The sequence below is a fragment of the Macaca nemestrina genome, chromosome 16, assembly GCF_043159975.1.
Source record: "Macaca nemestrina isolate mMacNem1 chromosome 16, mMacNem.hap1, whole genome shotgun sequence".
NCBI lineage: Eukaryota > Metazoa > Chordata > Mammalia > Primates > Cercopithecidae > Macaca > Macaca nemestrina.
This window is the reverse complement of record NC_092140.1, coordinates 34,214,230-34,235,786: the sequence shown is the minus strand read 5'-3', so window position 1 is coordinate 34,235,786 and position 21,557 is coordinate 34,214,230. Positions and strand designations below refer to the sequence as shown.

Below are 21,557 nucleotides of genomic sequence, written 5' to 3'. Positions count from 1 at the left end.
CAACTACTACTATATAAAACTCAAACTCTCAGTCAAGCAGTCAAGTACCTATATCACTTTGTCCTCAAGCTGCCTTTTCAAGATTACCCATGACTATTTTTCTAATTACTGACTTTCCAACTATAACTCCACAGAATTTAAAAAATTAGTAGAGTTTACTTGTTCATACTTTTTAATTTATGGCAGGGGGAGAATGGTACATACAATGGTCAGATTTTGAACATAAGATATTACCTACAAGAAAAACTGAACCTTAAAACTGTAGTGTCTAATACTCTTTAGTAAGTAGTAATATGAACAACAATACAAATTAAAATACCTGAGTCTTGGTTTTTATACTTTTTGGAAGACAGCGCCCAGGAGAAGCAGCTTTGACCTCATCTTTCAACTTGGTAATATTTTTTGTCAAAACCTCTAAAGTTTTCATTATTTCTGCTTTATCTTCAGACTTCATTGTTTTGTTTTTCTCCAGTTTTGAAATTAACATCTGCCAAATTTTTAAAAAGAGAAAAATAAAGCTAATTACTCCTACTATCATTAACAAAACAAACACTGCAAAGTAAGTTTAAAAATAAATATTACTACTTTTTTTAGTTTATGCATTTGTGAGAAGGCTAACCATGACTAATTATCTAAAGATAGCAGAATAGCAGATTCAGTGATGCTAACTGTATCTCAATTCAAGTTTTACTCTTGGTTAAATTTGTGAAGAACTGTTACTATTCGGGTCTCTCAGAACATAAGTTCAAAGCACACAACCGGAAGAAACTCAATTCTATCACTGAAAAATTATCATTTTTGAAAAATATATTAACAATTTTACTTTCTAATTCATTTGTTGATGTTACCACCTCTAAGTATTCCCACTATCAATGTCATCTCCAGCCCAGAAAGAACGAGAGAAAAAGCTTTAGGGTTTCTTTCATACAATGAGATATTAGAAAAAATGAATGTTTAATTACTTTTTCACCTGAGAATGATATTCCCAACATGAACAGGAAACAATAAGATAAGCAAGATAAATATGGGGTAAAAGAAGCCACATGATTATTGTAGGTTTCCTGAATTAGGATGGCTTCAGTTTTTGGTTTTGTAAAGTACTGTGATTTCTCTTAAGTACATCCAACTTTAAATTAGAAAAGATATACATTTCAAATCAAAATGCAGTTTCTGTATTTTCAACATTTTGAAATGTCATACTACTAACCTTCATTACTAGACATAATCAAGAACTGAGACTAATTAAATGTTATAAATTAGAGTAACACGGTCCAAAAGAAAGAATGCAAATCACATAAGTGATTTTTAATTTTCTAGCAGTCACATTAAAAACATAAAAAGAAACAAATACAATTAATTAAATAAAATATTTTGCTTAACCTAATATATCCAAAATGTGACATTTCAACAATTGTGATGTTTTACTTTTTTCTTTGTACTATATTTTGAGATCTAGTGTATATTTTACATTTATAGCACATCTCAGTTTGGACTAGAGACATTCCAAATGCTCAACAGTCAGATGTAGCTATCAACAGTCAGATGTGGTTACTAACTGCTATACTAAACAACACAGGACTAGAGGATCCTAAGCGAGTAAAGAAAGGTACATATCAATACTGAGGAAAAAAGTTCCATTTAATTATCTGTTGAACAAACTACTGTGCAGCAACACAGCTGAATAAACACCTTAATTTCATTTTATGTTGATAACTATAGTACCAGTTAAAGTATAAGTATACCCACCATTTGATGTATGCTCTTCATCTCCAATATTATCATTGACAAATATTTGTTTTACCATTACCAATTACAGCAAATCTTTTTATGACTATGCAGTATAACATTAAGTTCACTCCAAATTATAACATTTGCAATTTTGCCAAATCTAACTCTAATATTTTACCTTCTGTGTTTCAATGTGCTTTTCTAAAATTTCTTGTTTCCTTTTCCTTACATCCTGCTGAAGTTTCAATGCCTCCTAGAATCAGGGATCAAAAATATCATTAGAATATTACTAAGGATAAACAATACTATTCAAGAGAAGAGAAATGGTTGTAATCGCAGAAGCCTGTCAACAAAAATTATATGCAAGCCTTTTCTATGTAAAACTTAAAATATGTATGCAAGTTTCAAAGATTAATCACGGGAACCTTTCTTTCAAAGAAAAAATTTTTATTTACTGCTATACTATGGAAAGTAAAGGTTCAGTGGCAGCCAACAAACACCCTTTTAGTCTTATTTTGCAATAAGCACTGAAAAAACACATACACAAAGAAAACTTTTCTTATATGCAAAAATTTTTTATACTATACCAGTTGTACTTACCTGTTTTTTTTTCTGTGCTTCATTATTATCAACTGCAGAGGTGGAAACAAGTAAGGTTTTTTGTGCAGCCTTCAAAGCAGCTGGATTATAAACTGTTTTTGTTAGGCCAGTAGATGTAGACAACACCTACCAATACAAATTTAACTTTTAAAAATATGTATCAGCCATTCATGATATCCTATTTTCTATAAAACTCAACTTTAAAGCACTACTGTCAAACTTCAGCTTCAAAACACACTGAACTAAACGTATTTTATACTTATAAAAATGAAATCATATTTGGTGATTTGAAAGGTAGAGTATAAATAAGCTCTAACATTTAAAAAAAATTAACACCAAATACCTATAGAAAAAAAAGTAAAGAAAAACATAAAAATGTCAAAAACACTGCTATTACTGTATCACTGAGAAAGTATTAGTTGTTGAATATATTTACTAATATTTTTAGTGACTAAAGCAAAAACCACACTCAAGAGCATGGCACAGGAGGAAACTGGTTACTGTCCCTCAATTTAACATGATCATTTGCAATCTCCAGTTCTGAAACATACCCTATTGCATTCATTCTCCATTCCTTTGGTAGCAATGTTCCTTCAGCTTGAACTGACCTTATTCCCCAAAACCCAGCTTAGAATCAGCCTAACAAAATCAAGACCTCTACAAAGCCTGAATCATTTCTCTCTTCTACCCAGGTCTTCACATGAAATTTTATTCCTTTGGCTATTAGGTAAAAATGCTATTAGCTATTTTTAGTTAGTGTTAGCGATTTAGTTAAAAAACGACCTGATAATATATTAATTAATGTGTCTTTTCCCCATCTACATTGTAAGGGCATTAACATAAAGACTATGCCTTTCTCTTCTGTGCATCTTCCAGTACCTAAGTCTTGTCACCAACTAATTATGAGACCACGGTTAAGATCAAGTACCATTTTGGGCCTCAGTTTGCTCATCTATAAAATAAGGAAGATGAACATGATGGTGTCTAAAGTCCTTACCAACCCAAAACTTCATTCCAAGATGGCAGAGATTTTGCTTGTTTTTTAACTTGATTCAGTGCTACAAACAGTGCCCAGGGCACAGGATAAGTACTCAAAAAACCATTTCTGCACTAAACTAGACTGAAATGACTACAGGTCAGAGTGGACAACCTTTCCTACACAATGGTCAGCTCAAAAAAAAAAAAAAAAAAAAAAAAAAGGATTGGGTACCTTTTTTACCCTTCAAAAGCAAAACAGTTTAAGTTCCATGGGGTGGTTGGTTACTGGTTCTTAAAAAGAAGCCTAGGGATCCCTGCAGGGCCATCTACGAACGCTATAAAACTAAACATCAAAGCATGTGTGTGAACACTGCAAGTTTTCTGAGGAAAAACTGTTTCTAAAGTCTTAAAGGAGTTCATGACCTAAATAAGATTAAAAGAACTACTCAAGTTTAAGAGTATAAATGAGAAAAGTGGCCCTATTTTTTAGCCACTGAAACATTAACATCTGGTTATAACAGGTAAGTAGCAATCTGAAGACTACTTTCTAAGCTTTCATCATGAAATTTGATTAGGGAACATCACGAATCACTATTCTAAGTATTCAAGAAGGTGTCAGCCTCTAAATGAAATAAAAACCTAAAATACTATAACTGTACTAGTTTCATACAGTACAGCTGACATTTAAAAATAAAGGTTCTTAACAACACTTGATGTGTATTAAAATTTGATCAATTATTATACTTATGAGACAGGGTCTCACTCTGTCACCCAGGCTGGAGCATAGTGGCACGGACCTTGGCTCAATGAATCTTCCACCTTATGGGCTCAAGTGATCCTCAGCCTCCCAAGTAGCTAGGACCTCAGCCGCGCACCACCACACCCAGCTAATGTTTTGTATTTTTTGTAGAGACAGGGTTTCGCCATGTTGCCCAGGCTGGTCTCAAACTCCTGAGCTCAAGCAATCTTCCTGCCTTGGTCTCCCAAAGTGTTGGGATTATAGGTGTGAGCCACCACAACTGACCAATTAAACAAAGATTTTGTTTGTGGTCGGACTTCAGTGACCCTTCTTTGCAGTTCTAGAGAAAAATTTCTTCCATGCTACCTTACCACAGCACAAAACGCCAAACCATATGACTATACAAAGATAAGACAATAACTGTATTAGTAGGGAAACACAGGATAAGCTGCTGAAAACAGAGTCTAATTAAGTTTCACAAACTGTTTTCTTCATGAAGATTCTATTAGTTGAAAAGTTGTGGCCAAAAAAAAAAAAAAAAAAAAAAATTCCTAATTATTTAAGTGGGAAACAATGAATATCGTAACTCAATTTTCCAGTTTTTATTTTATATTATCTTCATAATAAAAGCAGTGAGAAGCCCAGAACAGACCCATATAATTGATTTAACCAAGTATCTCCAGTTTCAGTGAGAATACTTCTTTTCAAATCATTCTTAACATGTAGTATCAGGCTAAGGAGTGCTGGTTCAAAGTGAATAAAAGTATCTGACAATGATAAGACTCCTTTATTCCTAGAAGCATTCCCATTTCCTTTTTATGATGTAGGAACATCCCTCTGTAAACCTAGAACATGCGCGAATGTGACTCACTGAGCCTACAATTCAGTGACTGCAAGACACACTATCATTATGTACCCCTTCTAAAGAAAAAAAGGTTGCCAGTCATAACCTGTGTCTAACAATTACAAGACACAGCCCAATGTCAGAGGTGTTAAAATGTAAAAATGTGACTTATAAACAATGAACTGTGTTGTTCACTATTTGAATCTATTTGATTCTGGAGATCAGATAGTTTGGATAGTAAGAAACACGTGTTTTCAAAAGAAGAAAATCTATTAAAAATGAAATAAGTGGAGGGAAGTAACAAGCCCAACAGAAAAGAAGATACTTCAATTCCTAAGAACACACACACTGACTTCTCCAAACAACCACATCTCTATTTTCCAAATGCATTTCTATATGTGCTGTAATTTTTACATATTTACTTCTATACATCTTACTACACTTAATCTCAACTGTGTGTGAATTATTTTGGATTTTCTGTATCTACAACCATGTCATCTGCAAGCAAACAGTTTTGTTTATTTCCAATCTTTATATGGTTTATTCTATTTTCCTTTCTTAGTGTACCCATGAGTCTCTCCAGTACAAAACTGAAAAAAAAATAAAAGTGATGCGAATGGACATCCTTGTCTTTCCCAACCTCAAGGAAAAACAATCAATATTTGACAATTGAATATTATGTTAGCTGTAGCAGTTTTTTTTTCTTTTTTTTGCAGATTTCTTTCATCAAACAGTTTTTCTCTATTCCTCCTTTGCAGAGTGCTTAATGTAACTAAGTAACGGATTTTATCAAACGCTTTTTCTACTGAGGTAAATCATCTAGGGTTTTTCCTCCCTCATTCTACTAATGTCAATTAAACTGATTTTTCCAATGGTAAATCAACCTTGAATTGCTGGAATAAATACTACTTGGCCATGACTGATTATATATTTCACGTATCACTGGGCATTTGCTAATATTTTGTTTAGGATATTTGTGTCTATGTTCATGACAGATGTTGGTCTGTAATTTTCCTTTTTTATAGTATATTGTCAGGTTTGGTATGCTGAACTCAGAAAGTAAGTTGAAAAGTATCACATGCTGTGTTGTTAAAATGTATAGCACTAATACCTTTAGTTTTCCCTAAAGAGAGGGAGGTTACAATCCATTAACACCTCCTTATTTTATTTCCTATGTAAAGTATTACCAGTCATAACTACAGGGAATTGTAAAGAAAGAGAAAAACAGCTGTTTTTCATAGATAAGAATGGAAGGGGAAAAAGTGTTTTGTAAAATTAAGTTATCCAAGTATCATTTTTAAATAACCAATGCCCAAGTAGACATTACATACAAATATAGTTACGATGTTTAACAGCCACACTCACAATAAATAGCTCCAACAGGTTTTTAAAGCAGAAATACCTTGGTTTAATGCAATCAAAAGACGGTATCTGAGGAACTATGTGTAAGAAGTGTATTAATACAGTTACTGTATGGTCAGTCTTCATAGTAAATAGTCACCTGTTCAGTAAATCTGAATGTTCGTTTATGATATTCACTTAAAGCAGCACATAGATGTGCGTTCTGTACCAAGCCTGAGAATTCTGATGAGAAGAATGGGATTTTGATTTAAAGTTAAATTTATACATACTTTTAGATATTAATAGTTTTTAAATTCCAAGAATACAAAGTATGTTTGAATGCACTGATCTATCTTACCTTTTTTGTATCTTTCAAAATTTTATTCTTTTAATTGACAAAAACTGCACAGAGATGTTCCTTAACTTATGATGGGGCTACATCCATTGTAAGTTGAAATCCCATTTAAGTTGAAGATACATTTTTAACTTGTAAGTAATAAATGCATCATCAAATTGAAAAGTCATTAGTCAAATCACTGTAAGTTGATGACTGTATATTTATCATGTACAACATGCTGTTTGAAATATACACACTGTAAAATGGCTAAGTCAAGCTAATTAACATTTGTATTACCTCACCTTTTTTTCTGTGGTGAGAACACTTAAAATTTACTTTCTTGGCAATTTTCAAGAACGCAACACATTGTTATTAACTATAGTCACCATGTTGTACTATAGATTTCTTTATTTCTCCTGTCTAACTGAAGTTTTATATCTTTTGATCAACATTTCCCAATCCCCTGCCCTCAGCCCCTGGTAACCACCATTCTACTCTCTGCTTCTATGAGTTCAACTTTTTAAGATTCCACATATAAGTGGAATAGACAAAGGGATTAAAAGAAACAAAGACTAAAAATCTTGCAGAGATATATTTTAACAAACATCAAAGTAAAAAATATGTACAGCTAGTAATGAATTTTTGCTACACAAATAGCCTAGTTACTACAAAGTTCAGCAAAGCTAATATATTCAAATAAATTAATTTCATATTTTCCTGTAAAAAAATAATCGAGATAATCCCAACAGAGGCCAATGCATTAATTTAAAAAAATTAAAAAGTCAATAACAGTTAAGAAAAAAAAAAAAAAAACTATCACAAATCCCTCCTTTTTTTTTTTTTTTGAGACAGAGTCTAGCTCTGTCGCCCAGGCTGGAGTGCAGTGGCGCCATCTCGGCTCACTGCAACCTCTGCCTCCTGGGTTCGAGCGATTCTCCTGCCTCAGTCTCCCATGTAGCTGGGATTATAGGCACCCGCCACCAGGCCCACCTGATTTTTTTATTTTTAGAAGAGACGGGGTTTCACTGTATTGGCCAGGCTGGTCTCGAACTCCTGACCTCATGATCCGCCTACCTCGGCCTCCCAAAATGCTGGGTTTACAAGAGTGAGCCATGCGCCCGGCCAAATTCCTCTAAATCTTTAAAGTAGCAAAGTTACACAACAAATCCAAATTTCAAAAATCCAAGGAAACATAGTAAGATTTGCTTAGCATCTACACAATGGCAGCTGCTAAACCAACAGCTGAAGTTTCTCTATGACATGCAATATTCTTTTAATTATACCAATTTTCCTTTTAAAAGTTCCATGGTATAGATGTTAATATACCATCAAGCAAAGAGACCAAGATATATTTTTAAACTGCAAAAGACATGAGTAAAGAACAATAACATCCTGTATCATAAATTCGATATCTAAAGCTGATATGATAAAAAAGATTAAATATTCCATTGGTTATTCAGTTTACCTTCTTAGAATTTAGAAGGCATTTAGCAAGATAATTTGAACAGTTAAAAAAACTAACCAGGACAGTACATACAGATGTAGCCCTTTATTCTTCATGAATTTCTTTAGTAAGCAGAGGCACTCAAACACAATTTATTAAATCTATTCACATAATAACTAAATACCTATTGCAAATCTTCGTATTTACCATCAGCAATTACGTTTTAACTTTAATCTCTTCTAGCCCCCTCATGAAAATGGGGTCTCAGAATAAAGAATAATCACTAAAGGTTTTACTGCATGTGGTTGATAGGGAAGGTATAAAATGTTACATTTGCGCATTCATTTACTTTAATAATGACATAGGATACTGTGTAGATACAAGCTTTGGGTTTTCCCCTGCCTTCATTTTTTTTAAATAAAGAATCTTTCAACTAATATTTGATGATGGGGAACATTCTTCTATTCTTTCTAAGACTTCTTTGAATCACTGCCCTGGTAAGTGTTTTGGACCCAAACCCCCTAAGGATTAGGGGAACAGAAACAACAGAAATAAGCAAAAATAAAATGTTTCTCTGTAAAGACACTCACTGAAGACAAATAAAAGTTACATACTTACTGTTTTCCTTAATAGGCTGTTTACAGTATTTATCAAAAATATTTTTCCCCATAAATAGCTTGCTACCACAAATGAATTTTTCTCCATAAAAATTCAGTTAGTGGTTTATTGCATTAGCATAATATATATATATATTAGTCTATCCATTAGTAAAGTTATATTATCAACTAGAAATCTGTACTCACAATACACTGCAAAAATTTTATAAAAGCTATCAGTACATACTTCAATTTTAAAAGTCCAAATCTTACATTACACAGACTCCAAATATAACTGAGTATTTCAGATGTCTCTAGAATTGCTCAGTAGTACACTAAGTATAGCTGAACTTAGTGTTGTTTTATTTTACTTTTAATTGACAGAATTGTACATATTTATGGGGTACAGTGTGATGTTTTGATACAAACATACATTATGTAATAATCAAAATCTATCACCTCAAACACTTCCAGTGTTTCTTTCTTCTGCAATACTTATTTTCAAGGAGGATAAACCTAATCAAAATAAGTATTTGATACTGCTAAATTTAGTGGCACAGACTAAGCAGCACAGAAATTCCAAGGAGGAGGGGGGATAACAGAAAAATCTGGAGGTTTCATGGGAGATGTTAGAGAGACTTTCACTCTTTAAAGAATGACTAGAATTTAGCTAGGTGGGGGAAATGCACTCCAGAAAAATCACCCCCCCAAAAAACAATAATAATAAAAGTCAGGAAAGGCCAAAGGACAATGAGCAGAAAAGTACTCCCTTGGATAGAAAGGAAAGACTAGAGCAGAAGTAACAGAACTAGAATTATTGAGTTATCGATGAGCTGTGAATCAAGGAAAGTAATTTAGCTGAGAAACTCAAAGTTTCTATAATGAATTAACACCAAAATAAGTCTGAGTGTAGGATGGTGACAGTACAAACTAGAGGAGGGGAATTCCAGGATTCCAGTTAAGACACTGCACCCAGAGGCTAGGGAACTGAAGGTGGCAGAAAAAGAAGTGCTCTGCAAACACAAGTAAATGATTGTAAGGCTGTTAGATCACACAGCTTAGAAAATGGTGGTATCACTTTCTGATCTAAGGGCTAGGATAAGTTAATTTATACGGGAAACAACGAATTCATTTTAGGCACATTATGCCCGAAGTAATGCTGAGATGCCCAAGAGGAAAGTCTGATACACAAACTCAGATTCAAATATCTAAAACTGCCGAAGTTTAACACTGTAAATAAAGAAAATAATATACTGAAGAATATAGTGAAGACAACAGGGCAGCTATCTCACTGATGTACTGTTTATTTCTGAAATCGATTTCCAATCTTCAAACTGAAAAGAGCCATGGACCAGAAATAGGAGCCCCAAATTCTAGTTCTGGCTCAGTGACTCACAGTATACAGATGAAATCATAACACTGTTTGGGCCTTGATTTTAAGATAAGCATCTAGAACTAAGAAAGATTATTTAATTCTCACATTCTGTGATTTCATATGCCTCAAATAAAATTAAAGACAAAGCATTTACTCATACCTAAACAGAAAAAAAATAACATCTACACAAAACTATAAGATATATCCATAAATGGTCCTGATTTAATAAATATTTACCCCCTTCATTAAAAAAAATGACTAAACGCATTGTTATGCTACATCAATTACTGTTGAGTAATAAGTAAAAAACTTACATTTACATCATCCTTTCCATTTTACGAAAATATATGTAAACAAATGATTTTATTTGATCCTCAGAAAACCCCATGAGCAAGACAAATATTACCATCACCATTTTACCGATGAGTAAAAAGATTCAGAAAAATTAAGAACACTGCCCAATGTCATGCAGTTAGTAAGTGAAGAGCCAGGGCTCAAACTCAGGTGAGTGAAATTCCTAATCATGGCCCTTTCTATTAGGCTGCCAGAGTTGTCAAATCAAAATGCACAGTATCTCTAAGGAAAACAAAGTAAATAAAAAGAATAAAACAAAGAAAAGGAATGGAGTACACGGAAATATAGTGGGAGGCAAGTATTAAAATGCTGATGCAAAAGTAAAAAAAGGAAAATATTTTTCTTTTTCAGCAAATGGAAAGCAAAAGGTAGGAAAAGATACAGATACTATTAAGAAGCAAGAGTTTAGAACTATGAAAAAAATTAAAAATTAAGATGCCACCTGAAAACATTTATGAAGCCAAGACAAACACATCATGCTATTCTTCTTACCTTTTCAGTTGCTGAAACAGATGGCTTTGATACAAAACCCAACCTGTCCTTCACAGATAACTTAGTTACATTCTAAAAAAATTAAAATGGACATATTCAGTGTTTCCCCAAACATATAAAAGTCTGTTGGGATCTTGAACATTCTGATTCTACTAATATATACAGAGCCTATGAGTATACCAACACTAACCACAAAAACTTGGTTCTTCTTAAAAGAAAGAGAAAGAAAATATGTGGGAAAACAAAAATAAACAGTATGCAATATTATTCAATCATGAAAAATGATGTAAACTAAGAGGTCTGAGCCATGTGGTTGCTAAAGTCCCTGCCACTGACACAGAATAAATTAGGAGAAAATCTCAAATTTTAAAAATTAAAATATATGCCCATTTACTGAGCTTAAAAATAGTGCCAACTTCTTCTAAAGTATGTTTATTTTATATCCAAATATACTGTATTTGGAGATAATTTGGGATGGTAGGACTGGGCATTTTTAAAATTAACTAATAATTTACCAACTGATATTCTGCATGTCCTTGCAGAAATTCAACATCTTACTCTTCAGGAATTATCTAGGAAGAATACTTTAGTAAGGTGGCATCCATTAGCTAAGTAGGATACTACATCCTAACTCTATTTTACACAGCAAATGCTGAAACATCGGGAGACAAAGGAAAGCTAAGTTTCAGAGACTGAGAGTGTAGAAACAAGAAACTGCCACTCAAGTGTCGAAGGAAGTGGGAAGGAAATGATACACGGAGAAAAGAATCCCAGAGTCAGGAATAAGTGATGCAAAGTTATGAGAGCGGTCTAAGTACTTAAAACAGTATAATATCAAGCATGCTTAACTTGATGGTTTAAGCCTTCCCTTCCCATAAGCTTTTAGTCAGTCTACTACACAATTATCTCTGGAACAGAATTCTAATTAAGTAAAAAGATGATAGAAAAAAATAAGATTTAATGTACTCAACTTCACTCTTCAGGCAGTTTTGCTGAAATATATCTCCTCCACAAAGTGAGAGAGAAATCTTTCTCATAAATATTAACTGGAGAGAAGAATTTAAGATTCAAATACTATAGGAAAAGTAGAGACTGAGAAAATGTTATGGTAATGGTAAAAATTAAAAAAAAAAAAAACCTTATAGGTGGGGTTCAAATATGTAAAGACTATCATATTTCTATGTAAAATATATATAATTAACTATAATTCAAATCACCAAGGGAAACTAAATTACTGAGAACCTATTACAGGCACAATCGTAAGATCTTCGCTTTACCTGAGGAAGGTCTGAAGTGGCACTCTGGGCTTCTGCAGGTTCAATAGTATTTGAAGGTACTGGACCCAGTCGCTCTTTGACTGACTGCTTCACAACAGGCAAAATGGGCTGCTGGACTAAAGGCTGCATTACCTCAGAACAAGAAAAAAATGTTAAACAAGTTGATTCATTCAAGAGGATGGAAAGCGACCTGTGTTATTTTGCTACTAAATTGCCCATGCAGAGAAAGTTTTTAAAATACAGCTTAGAGTCAAAACCTAACTGCCTTCTAATTTCATCCACACATATATAAAGATGTTATCTTTGCATAAAATAACTTATTTACTGGAAAAGATTAAAGTCCATCTTTCACTGTCTTCTGTTTTAACAATCAAAACCCACACTGCTGTTAATAAACCTCTATATAAACACTGACTGATTCACTGATGGGGTTGGGACAGAAAGGAGAGAGAAAAGGGAGAGGGGAAAGAAGAGACAATTTCTAAGATGAACCTACAGTCTAAATTTCTGGAATATACATAGCTATCATTTACTGAGTACCTCCTATCTGCCAGGGACTATTCTATATGCCTCACACACATCATGCTATTCTCTCAACTAGCAATTAACATCACAATTATATGAGAGAACAGGTTAGAAAGGTTGAGTAACTTTTTCAAGTCTTTACAGGTAACGGAAGCTAAATGCAGAACTCAGGTGTGAACTCAGGCCTACTTGATTCCAATGCCTCTACTTGTAAACACTATGCTAAGAGCTTTCTAAGAAATGCACGTACTTTTACACAAATTTCTATCTTACCTTTGGAGAAGTAGTTTGTAACTGCTGGGTGCTTCCTTCTCTGTGCCAATAAACCTTAATAAAGCGATTGTTTAATACCGCCTCCGTACTTGATATTGCTTTCTTTGCTTCTTCGTATGTTGCAAATTGGATAAGGGCACCTTCAGGATCACCATTATAAGCAACCTAAGATTTAAAATATTAAGAACAGTGAATTTCCAAAGGACTCTGTTGCTTCATAGAGTAAAATTCCTCAAGAAGTGAAATACTGGTTCCCTCCAAGTAAGATTCTGTATTTATACTTCCTAGTATCTAGATTAGTAGACCACAGTCTACTTTTGCTCCAAAAGAAATAGTAACCAAGGATTGTTCACAGTATAAAAAGAGTCCCTCTATATAATAGCAGAGAAAGCCAACTGCATAAATGTTATACATAGGCATTCAAAGTGTTTCTCTTTTTATTCCCAATTTTCATAGCGACTATGAGAAACAATCCCGATTGTCAATAAACGACATGGCAAAGATCCACAGAATCTGAAGAAGGCAGTAAACTACTTTGCAAGGGGTTAGCTCTAATAAAAAATTACAGAAAAATCCATCTGAACAACTGCCCAAATTCGTAATTCTCACATTTCCAAAAGCACAAGAAAATTTAAGAACAAGAAAAGAGACCATATAATAACAGCATCAATCACATTTGATACATGAGAAAACTGAGATTTCAAGGAATGTGATTCTATAGACACTTACAGCTAATAAGTAATAAATCCAAGACTTTTCACTTCAAACTTCCTATTCTTTCAATAATAGAGTTTTCCAAAGTGTGGTATATAAACCACTGTAGTGTGCAGCAATACAGAACAGAGATTAAGAGTGGCCTGGGCCAGGCATGGTGGCTCATGTCAGTAATCCCAGCACTCTGGGAAACCAAGGCAGGAGGACTGCTTGAGCCCAGGAGGTCAAGACCAGCCTGGACAACATATTGAGACCCCATTGGTACAAATAATAATTGAAAAAATACTAGCTGGGTGTGGTGGCACACAACTGTGGTCCCAGCTACTCGGGAGGCTGAGGCAGGAGAATCACATAAGCCCAAGAGGTCGAGGCTACAATGAGCCGTAACCATGCCACCTCACTCCAGCCTCAGTGACAAGAGTGAGACTCTATCTCAAAAAAACAAAAAACAAAAAACAAAACAAAAGAGTAGTTGGAATCAAACTGCCTGGCTCAAACTTTGGCTACTACTTTCACATGAACATGATCAGGTTACTTAACCTTTCTGGGCCTTGTTTTCTTTTTCTACAAATGAGAATAACCATACTCACTCTTTAGGGTTATTTTAAGAATTAAATAATTCACATAGAACAGAGAGTATACGCAGTCAGAAGTATTCAATAACCATTAACTATGAAGATAATTTTGGTAACATTTTAAAAATTATACATTTTTTAAGACTTTATAAACATCAATTTTATCACTATGTTTAATTAGCATGAAGCTAAAGAGTTTTGAAAACTGATTTTGAAAAACATGTTTTAAGAATAATGCAGGTAGTACATAGACATGGCAAAAGAACCAATCAACAGAAGATTTCAACCTCACTAGTAATTGAGTTAAAGCAAATAGAAACAACAGTGAGATATGTTTTGCCCCTCAGCTTTAAAAAAAATTTTAAATATTAGTAGTTAATTGTGTGAAGAATATTTTGAAAACCTTTTTATGACTAGATATAGTGGTAGATCAAATAAAATTGCCATAAAAAGATAACTCAGAGACATTCAAGATCTAACTAACCACAGGGTAATGTGTATACTATGGGCTCATAAATACTTTTAAGTTTGTGTGCAGATAAACAGACACAGAATTGTGTAACAAAAAATCTAAAATAACATATGATAAACTGTCAACAATAATGTAATTATAGATGGGCAGGGGAATGGAACAGACACAAAGAGTTTTTGAAAGGGAACCACTTCCTTTAAATTCTATGTATATATTTCTGTCGCCCTACCTGAATCAAACATGAATTTTTTCTCCTCTATTACTTTTATAGTACTTTTTAATGGCAAAAAACACAAAATTTTCCAAAATATCCTAAGTTGTTAGGATGAATCGTATCCTCTAATATTTGTTTTTATTAAATTATAAAACATAATTATTTTAATTGCAAAAAGAACACCATACAAAATGGGGGTAAAATTCAACATACTATTTCAACACTTTCAACACATCACATAATATAAACTCAATACTAAAAAAACACCCAAGTTATATATACCCAAGCCAAGGTCTAATTATAGGTGCAGTCAAATACAAATTACTGTTACTGTTACTTACGTTGAAGGATATTCAAAAGTGGTAAAGAAAAAGTAAACGTTTAAACTAATTACGGATTACAAGGTATCTGGGCCCCAAAAGTCTCTATTAAGTGTGTCCCGCCATACGGGTGACAAAAATAAATCTAAAATTTCTGCTGAAGTGATTTTGAGAAACTGAGGAAATGAAAACTATTGTAAGATTGGATTTTACCACTGTGATTAACTTTGCTGTAGTTTTATGACAACCTTTATTAGACAAAAAGTTTATAATATGATTAATTGAAACACTGAAAATTGTATTTTTTCTAAAAGACAGAGTTCCATTTCATGTCCAATTTTCCCAATTGAGAGTAACAAATTTTCTATTTTTTTTTTTTTTTTTTGGAGACGGAGTTTTGCTCTTGTCGCCCAGGCTGGAGTGCAGTGGCATGATCTTGGCTCACTGAAACCTTAGCCTCCCAGATATAAGCGAATTCTCCTGCCTCAACCTCCCGAGTAGCTGGGATTGCAGGTGCCTGCCACCACACCTGGCTAATTTTTGTATCTTTAGTAGAGACGGGGTTTCACCATGTTGGCCAGGCTCAGGTGATCTGCCCGCCTTGGCCTCCTAAAGTGCTAGGATTACAGGCGTGAGCCACCACGCCCAACCTTATAGTATTTATTTCTAAAGGTAGTTTTCTTATTACATTAAGTTCCCTAAACAATAAGAAGAGATAACAAAACCATTTCATGGCTCTTACCTGTAAGTTAACCAAGGTTCCAAATCGACTAAAATGTTCATTAAGTTTGCTGATATTATTTAATTCTGGAGGAACTTTTCTAAGTTCAAGTTTGGTATTTTCATTTCCAAATTGAACCTTCTTCTGAAAGCCTGGGCTGTTTGTTCTATTAAAATTTGGTCTGTAAACAAAATTCAAGTTAGCCAATACATTTATAAATCCTGACCCCGACCAAATATAAGGGAATAAAGTTTAACAAAATAGATATCCGATTAAGTTCAATTTTCCCCCAAATTGAAATTACTGGTTGATAAAGGAAATTTAAATTTTCTTCCAACAATGAAGTTTCCAAATGAGCACTGTTAGCACCTTTCATGGAAGCCAGCTGAGAAGGGTTCTGCCATATCACTTGTTACTTTCCACTTCTGATCCACCTCTACTTAATATTCCTATCAGGAAAAGTCTCAGTACCCTCTTTTAGTCAATTTGCATATATAACCTTTATTCTGATTCTGTAAACGCCAGCTTACTAAAAAATATCCTACCTTAAAACTTTAAGTTTTAAATTTGATTTTAAATTTTATTTTCTTTGATGACAGTCTCAACCTCTTTCCTACTTTTTTAAAAAAAGAAAAAAAGAATTGTTGGAACTATAGAGAATACATTTTGACACTTGAAAAAAGGACAAAACTGTGGCCTGGAGAGGTTACACTGCATTAAATCATAGAATTAATCACAAAGAACCAGAAACTATCCATTATTAAGTAGATGTTAAAGCTCTAAAAGTGATCCTAGTTTCTCTTCACACATTTATTTATAAATGAATCATTTCACACATATCTTAACATTCTGATTCCTTATCCCTTTCTCTGAAGCTCTTCCTTGACCATTCAATGCCTATCCAGATTCCCTAACCCCCACAAAAGCCCTTTCTAGCTCCAAACAGCAACCTTCCACATATGAAAGTGTCTTGACAGGTCTGATCTATACCTCCTTTCTCTAATGATGAGAGGCTCATGATTATCCTGTACATAGCTAGTACTCAACAGGTCTAAGTTAAAGAGTGAGTTTTTTGGAGGAGGGTAAATGATAAGAGGAAAAAATTAGGCCCTCAACTACCACACCATTTCTGTAAGAAAATGCTTTTCTAACATTAGACAATTAACTTACGAATTTTTAGAAAACTCACACTTAGGAATTGTTTACAGAATAGAGTAACATTTTTGGAAGAAAACAAACCGTATTATCATAATAATACAGAAACAATCCTAAAAATCAATGCACAACTACACTCCTCAATCTTCCCGGCCACCTTACTTATCAAACCAAGTCTTCTTTGTAGGAACTCCAGGCTCTCCAGAACCAATGGTTCTTTTCCTTGATTCTGAGTCCACTACTATCCTCATACTGCTTTTATTAGGAGGCTTTTCTGTTTTAAAACAAAAGAAAATGAAAAAAATAAGCATAGGTTAATCTTTTCTATTTATCATAGATACCTTCTTCATACAGAAAAATTTCTGGGTTTTGTCTAAACATATATATATATATTTTTTAGAAGAAATATATATAAATGTATACTAGTAGAAATAGAAATAAATGTATACTAGCTCTCCCTCATCCAGTTTCACTTTTACGATTTCAGTTACCTCTTGTCAACCACAGTCCAAAATTATGGAAAACTACAGAAATAGTAAACAATTCCTAAGTTTTAAACTGCTTGCAGTTCTGAGTAGTGTGATAAAATCTCACACCATCCTGCTCCAACACTCGATCTCACTATGTAGGCATTTTATCATCTCCTATCATTCCAAGAAGGGTAAATACAATAAGATATTTGACAGAGAAAGACAGGGACCATTCATATAACTTATTATAGTATATTGTTATAATTGTTTCATTTTATTATTAGACATTGTTGTTTAGCTCTGTGTCTGATTTACAAGTGAAACTTTATCACAGGTGTGCCTGTATAGGAAAAAGCATTGTGTATGTAGGGTTTGGTACTCTGTGTGGTTTTACACACGAGGAGTCTTGGAACATATGACCCACAGACGAAGGGGAATTACTGTATATTCAAATACAGTAATCTAAGGGTTTTCTAAAATTTATTTCAATATATTCATTTCACACCTAACTATGAAAAAGAATCAATTCTCATATGCCAAATTAAAATGTGATTCTGTAGGTCACTTCTTTGTAGATAAAACCCAAGTCACCATTCCCATCTACCATCACTACAAATATATATATATATATGCACACAAATGAGAAAGAATCACTTTGAGGCTTTAAGTTCACAGTTTTGAAATCAAATGCACAACCTAAAAGGTTCGAAACTTAACACTAAACCAATAACCTTTGAGAAGTGATAGCTTAGAGTTACGATTTGAAGTGAGCTGCTTTTAAATATGGAATAGATTCATAAAATATGAACATAATGAAAGCATACTTGCTTTAAAAAGGAAAAGATTCAAGTCTAAAATACAGTGTAAAAGAGATGTAAAAGTCTGTTACTTTCAACATTTTATATTTACTTCATGGCATGTAATGAGCATAGCACATTTAATCTGTTATTCCCAAATGACTCCAAAGTTTAAAACATGCAAACCTTAATCCACAGAGAAAAATGGAACTTAAAAACTCCTTTTTTATAGATGGTAAAATTGATTGTCTAAAATCCTATTCTTACATATTTCTAAACACATAACTAACCAAAAGAACTGAAGATCTGTTTCAGCACAATCTCTGTCATGGCTACAGCTATGGTCTCCTTCAGGAGGACAGCATATAGTCAATTCTAAATTTCAACTTCTTGGTTCTCTCTGGAAATCCTACAGGTATCTCAAAACTCAGTATGCAGAACATTCAAATTATCTTCATATTAAGTCTACCTTTCTTTTTTCTTAAACATTTCTATTAAAGAAACTACCATTTTCCCAATCATTCCAGTCAAGTCATATTTGATATATAACTACCCACAGATGCCATACATACAGAGACTCAAATCAATGCTTGGGACCCTTGCTACTTTCCTCCATTTTGAACCTTTCCCAGGACACTGAAACCTCCCATCAACATTCAAACATTACAGCTCAAATTACTCCATTTTAAACAAAAAGAAACGCTCCTAAAACCAGTTTTCCCTTTAGCAACAACATCTCTCTCCATACCCCCACAGCCCTTTCCTAATCAATGTCCACACTTACTAACTTTGCTCTCTTAACACCCACTCGCTAATCCTCTGAAAACTGGCAGTTGCTCCCATTACTGCACTTTACTTGCTCGTGCTAAAATCACTCATGTCCTCACTTGTTGCCTAAATCTATGAATACATCCCAGTCCTCTTACTGGACCTCACAGGAGAATTTGTGGCTGTTGATCATCTCCTTTTCCATCTTAGATATTATATTCCCTGGGTTTTTAGGAATCCCCACTCCTTGCTTTTGTCTGCAGCTTTTGGGCTTCATTTCTAAGTTTTCTATAAAGTTCCCCTTTCTCTGTCCATTTACTTTGATGCTGATATTTGTCAAGCAGTTATACTTGGGTTTTCTCATCTCACTTTATGTAGCCTTCCTAAAATAACTTTCTTATCTACTGCCATGGCTTCATTTATCTTTTTCAGTGATTCTCAGTTGGGATGGGGAGAGGAAGATTTTAGAAACACACGAGAAAGGTTTTTAAAATTATGTTCAGACCTACAGATTTTGGTATGGCTCCTTCTATTTCCCTTTACCTCCCACTGGTACTAATGGGACAGAAGAAAAGATAAAGGACTGAAGTTCTACATATGCATGATTCCAAAATCTGTATATTCTAGCCAGCTGTCTCTCATGGGCCTCAGACTTCCATATCCTATTTCCCACTGGACTTTTCTACTCACATGCCCCAGGGGCACAAGAAGTTAAACACTTTCAAAACTAAATTTATCTCTCTGTCAAAGCTGTTCTTCTCAATGAATGAGAATTCCTGCCCAATTATCCAGGGCAGGAAACGGGTGTCTAATTTCATCCTCTTATTACCCCTATTCTAAGCCTCCAAATTCAGTAAGTTACAAGTTCTGTCAATTCTTTCCACTAAACTTAATTTTTTTTCACTTCTATTATTACCCTAGTCCAGCTACTATCATCACCTCTATTCTAAAATTCTGTAAATGCTTTAATTAGCCTCTTACCTCCCTCTACATTCTTTACTTCTCTTCCAGTCACAAAATTCCTTCAGTTTCTTAAAAGTATCACAGGGTACATAGGCTGTATCTACTCTCTTCCTCTGTCTAACTCTGACTTATCCTACATCTCTAAAGCAGATAGGGTGGACACATCCTGTATCTAGCTCCTGTGATGTTTCTCTGTCCAGTGGTACTTTCACAGGACCGGTTCTGCAAAAGGATTTTTGGTCTTATTCCTGCCTCCCAAGCCTGGTTCACCGGCCCTTTTAGAGAATCTGTGACCTATCCAACATCTTTTGTTTTTAACTTTAATATGTTCTGTACCTGAAGGTTCACTAAGAGAAGGAATAACGTGTTGTGCCTCCAGTAATTGAGATGGGTTTGTTCCATCTCATCTGTATTCTCTAATTCAGAATCCCTTTCATCGATATATATTTAAAAGAAGGGTATTAAAAACACAGAAATTCCTCTTGGTATATAGTCAGCAAATGGTCTAATATTAAATAGTTTTATGTAATGTATTTTTCCCCAATAATCGTTTTAATGAATTGTTTTTCTGCCTATAATTGTCAGCACTGGTTTTGTTGACTAGAAATGGAAAACTACTTAACCCTTCCTCCTGCCTATATTCAATCATGAGATCATCTATCAAGTTTTCCACCTCTTTAGAACTCTGCAAAACATAACTGTCAGGGCCTCCAGGTAACTTTTACATTAGTAATTTCAATGCATCAAAGGGCCCAAATTTCCTTCCTTTTGCTGAATAATTCCCCTCAAAATTTAAAGCAGTAAGCATAAAAGTTTAGCTATCACATAACAATAAGTCTATGACAAATTCAAATTAAGGCCATCTATAGGCTATTAGGAATGTGTAATAATTATATAATTAACAATAAATAAGCTTTTTAGGTATCTGTCACAATCCAGGACAGTAAATTTAAAATCCAAACTGGGAATAGATGAGAACATATGGTGGGAGGATGGAGAGGACTAAAAAGAGGTAAGAAAATAGAAGTACTATAGGCAATCCTCAATTTAGATGGGTTGCTAAATCAGTTGTTTGGTACATAAAATCAGTTATTAATAGAGAACTCAATCCTAAACTAGCTCACAAAAATGGTACATGATGTATCTAAAGAAGAGTACTAAAATAATCACTACATACAATGATTCTATGAGAAAAGGCATTCAAATTTCTAAGTAGGTATGCCAGACATTTATCTCTGAACAGGACCACTTCCTATAACTATAAGCATTAAGAGCTGCAATTACCATAGATCCAACTTGTACACGGTAAGATTTATATGCAAGGGGTTTGATCCCCTTGTTTCTCTTGATCACAACCAGAAACTGCCCTGGCATGTGAATGGATCTAATAAATATTGACCTATAGTAGCATATATTTATAGCACTCCAAAGCAGCAAGGTAGAAAGAAATGACTTTAGAGGGAATTCCCAATAAAAGGTTAACTG

The 21,557-nt window shown here is 33.9% G+C and overlaps 1 protein-coding gene across 23 annotated transcripts in view; it reads right to left on the bottom strand.

The window, feature by feature from the left end:
• The window catches only part of LOC105481703 (RNA binding motif protein 26), a 93,866-nt gene that overhangs the window by 29,915 nt on the left and 42,394 nt on the right, over positions 1–21,557 (bottom strand). For 15 of the 23 annotated variants that reach the window (XM_071081169.1, XM_071081162.1, XM_071081159.1 and 12 more), the window contains 8 exons: positions 17,237–17,348; positions 15,941–16,100; positions 12,904–13,068; positions 12,106–12,237; positions 10,829–10,900; positions 2,329–2,454; positions 1,907–1,981; positions 320–487 (listed from right to left, as the gene is read on the bottom strand). In XM_071081169.1, coding sequence (XP_070937270.1) covers positions 320–487; positions 1,907–1,981; positions 2,329–2,454; positions 10,829–10,900; positions 12,106–12,237; positions 12,904–13,068; positions 15,941–16,100; positions 17,237–17,348 — 1,010 coding nt within the window. The remainder of the gene's footprint in view (positions 1–319; positions 488–1,906; positions 1,982–2,328; positions 2,455–10,828; positions 10,901–12,105; positions 12,238–12,903; positions 13,069–15,940; positions 16,101–17,236; positions 17,349–21,557) is intronic. The other 8 variants (XM_071081172.1, XM_071081170.1, XM_071081171.1 and 5 more) reach the window with 3 other exon arrangements.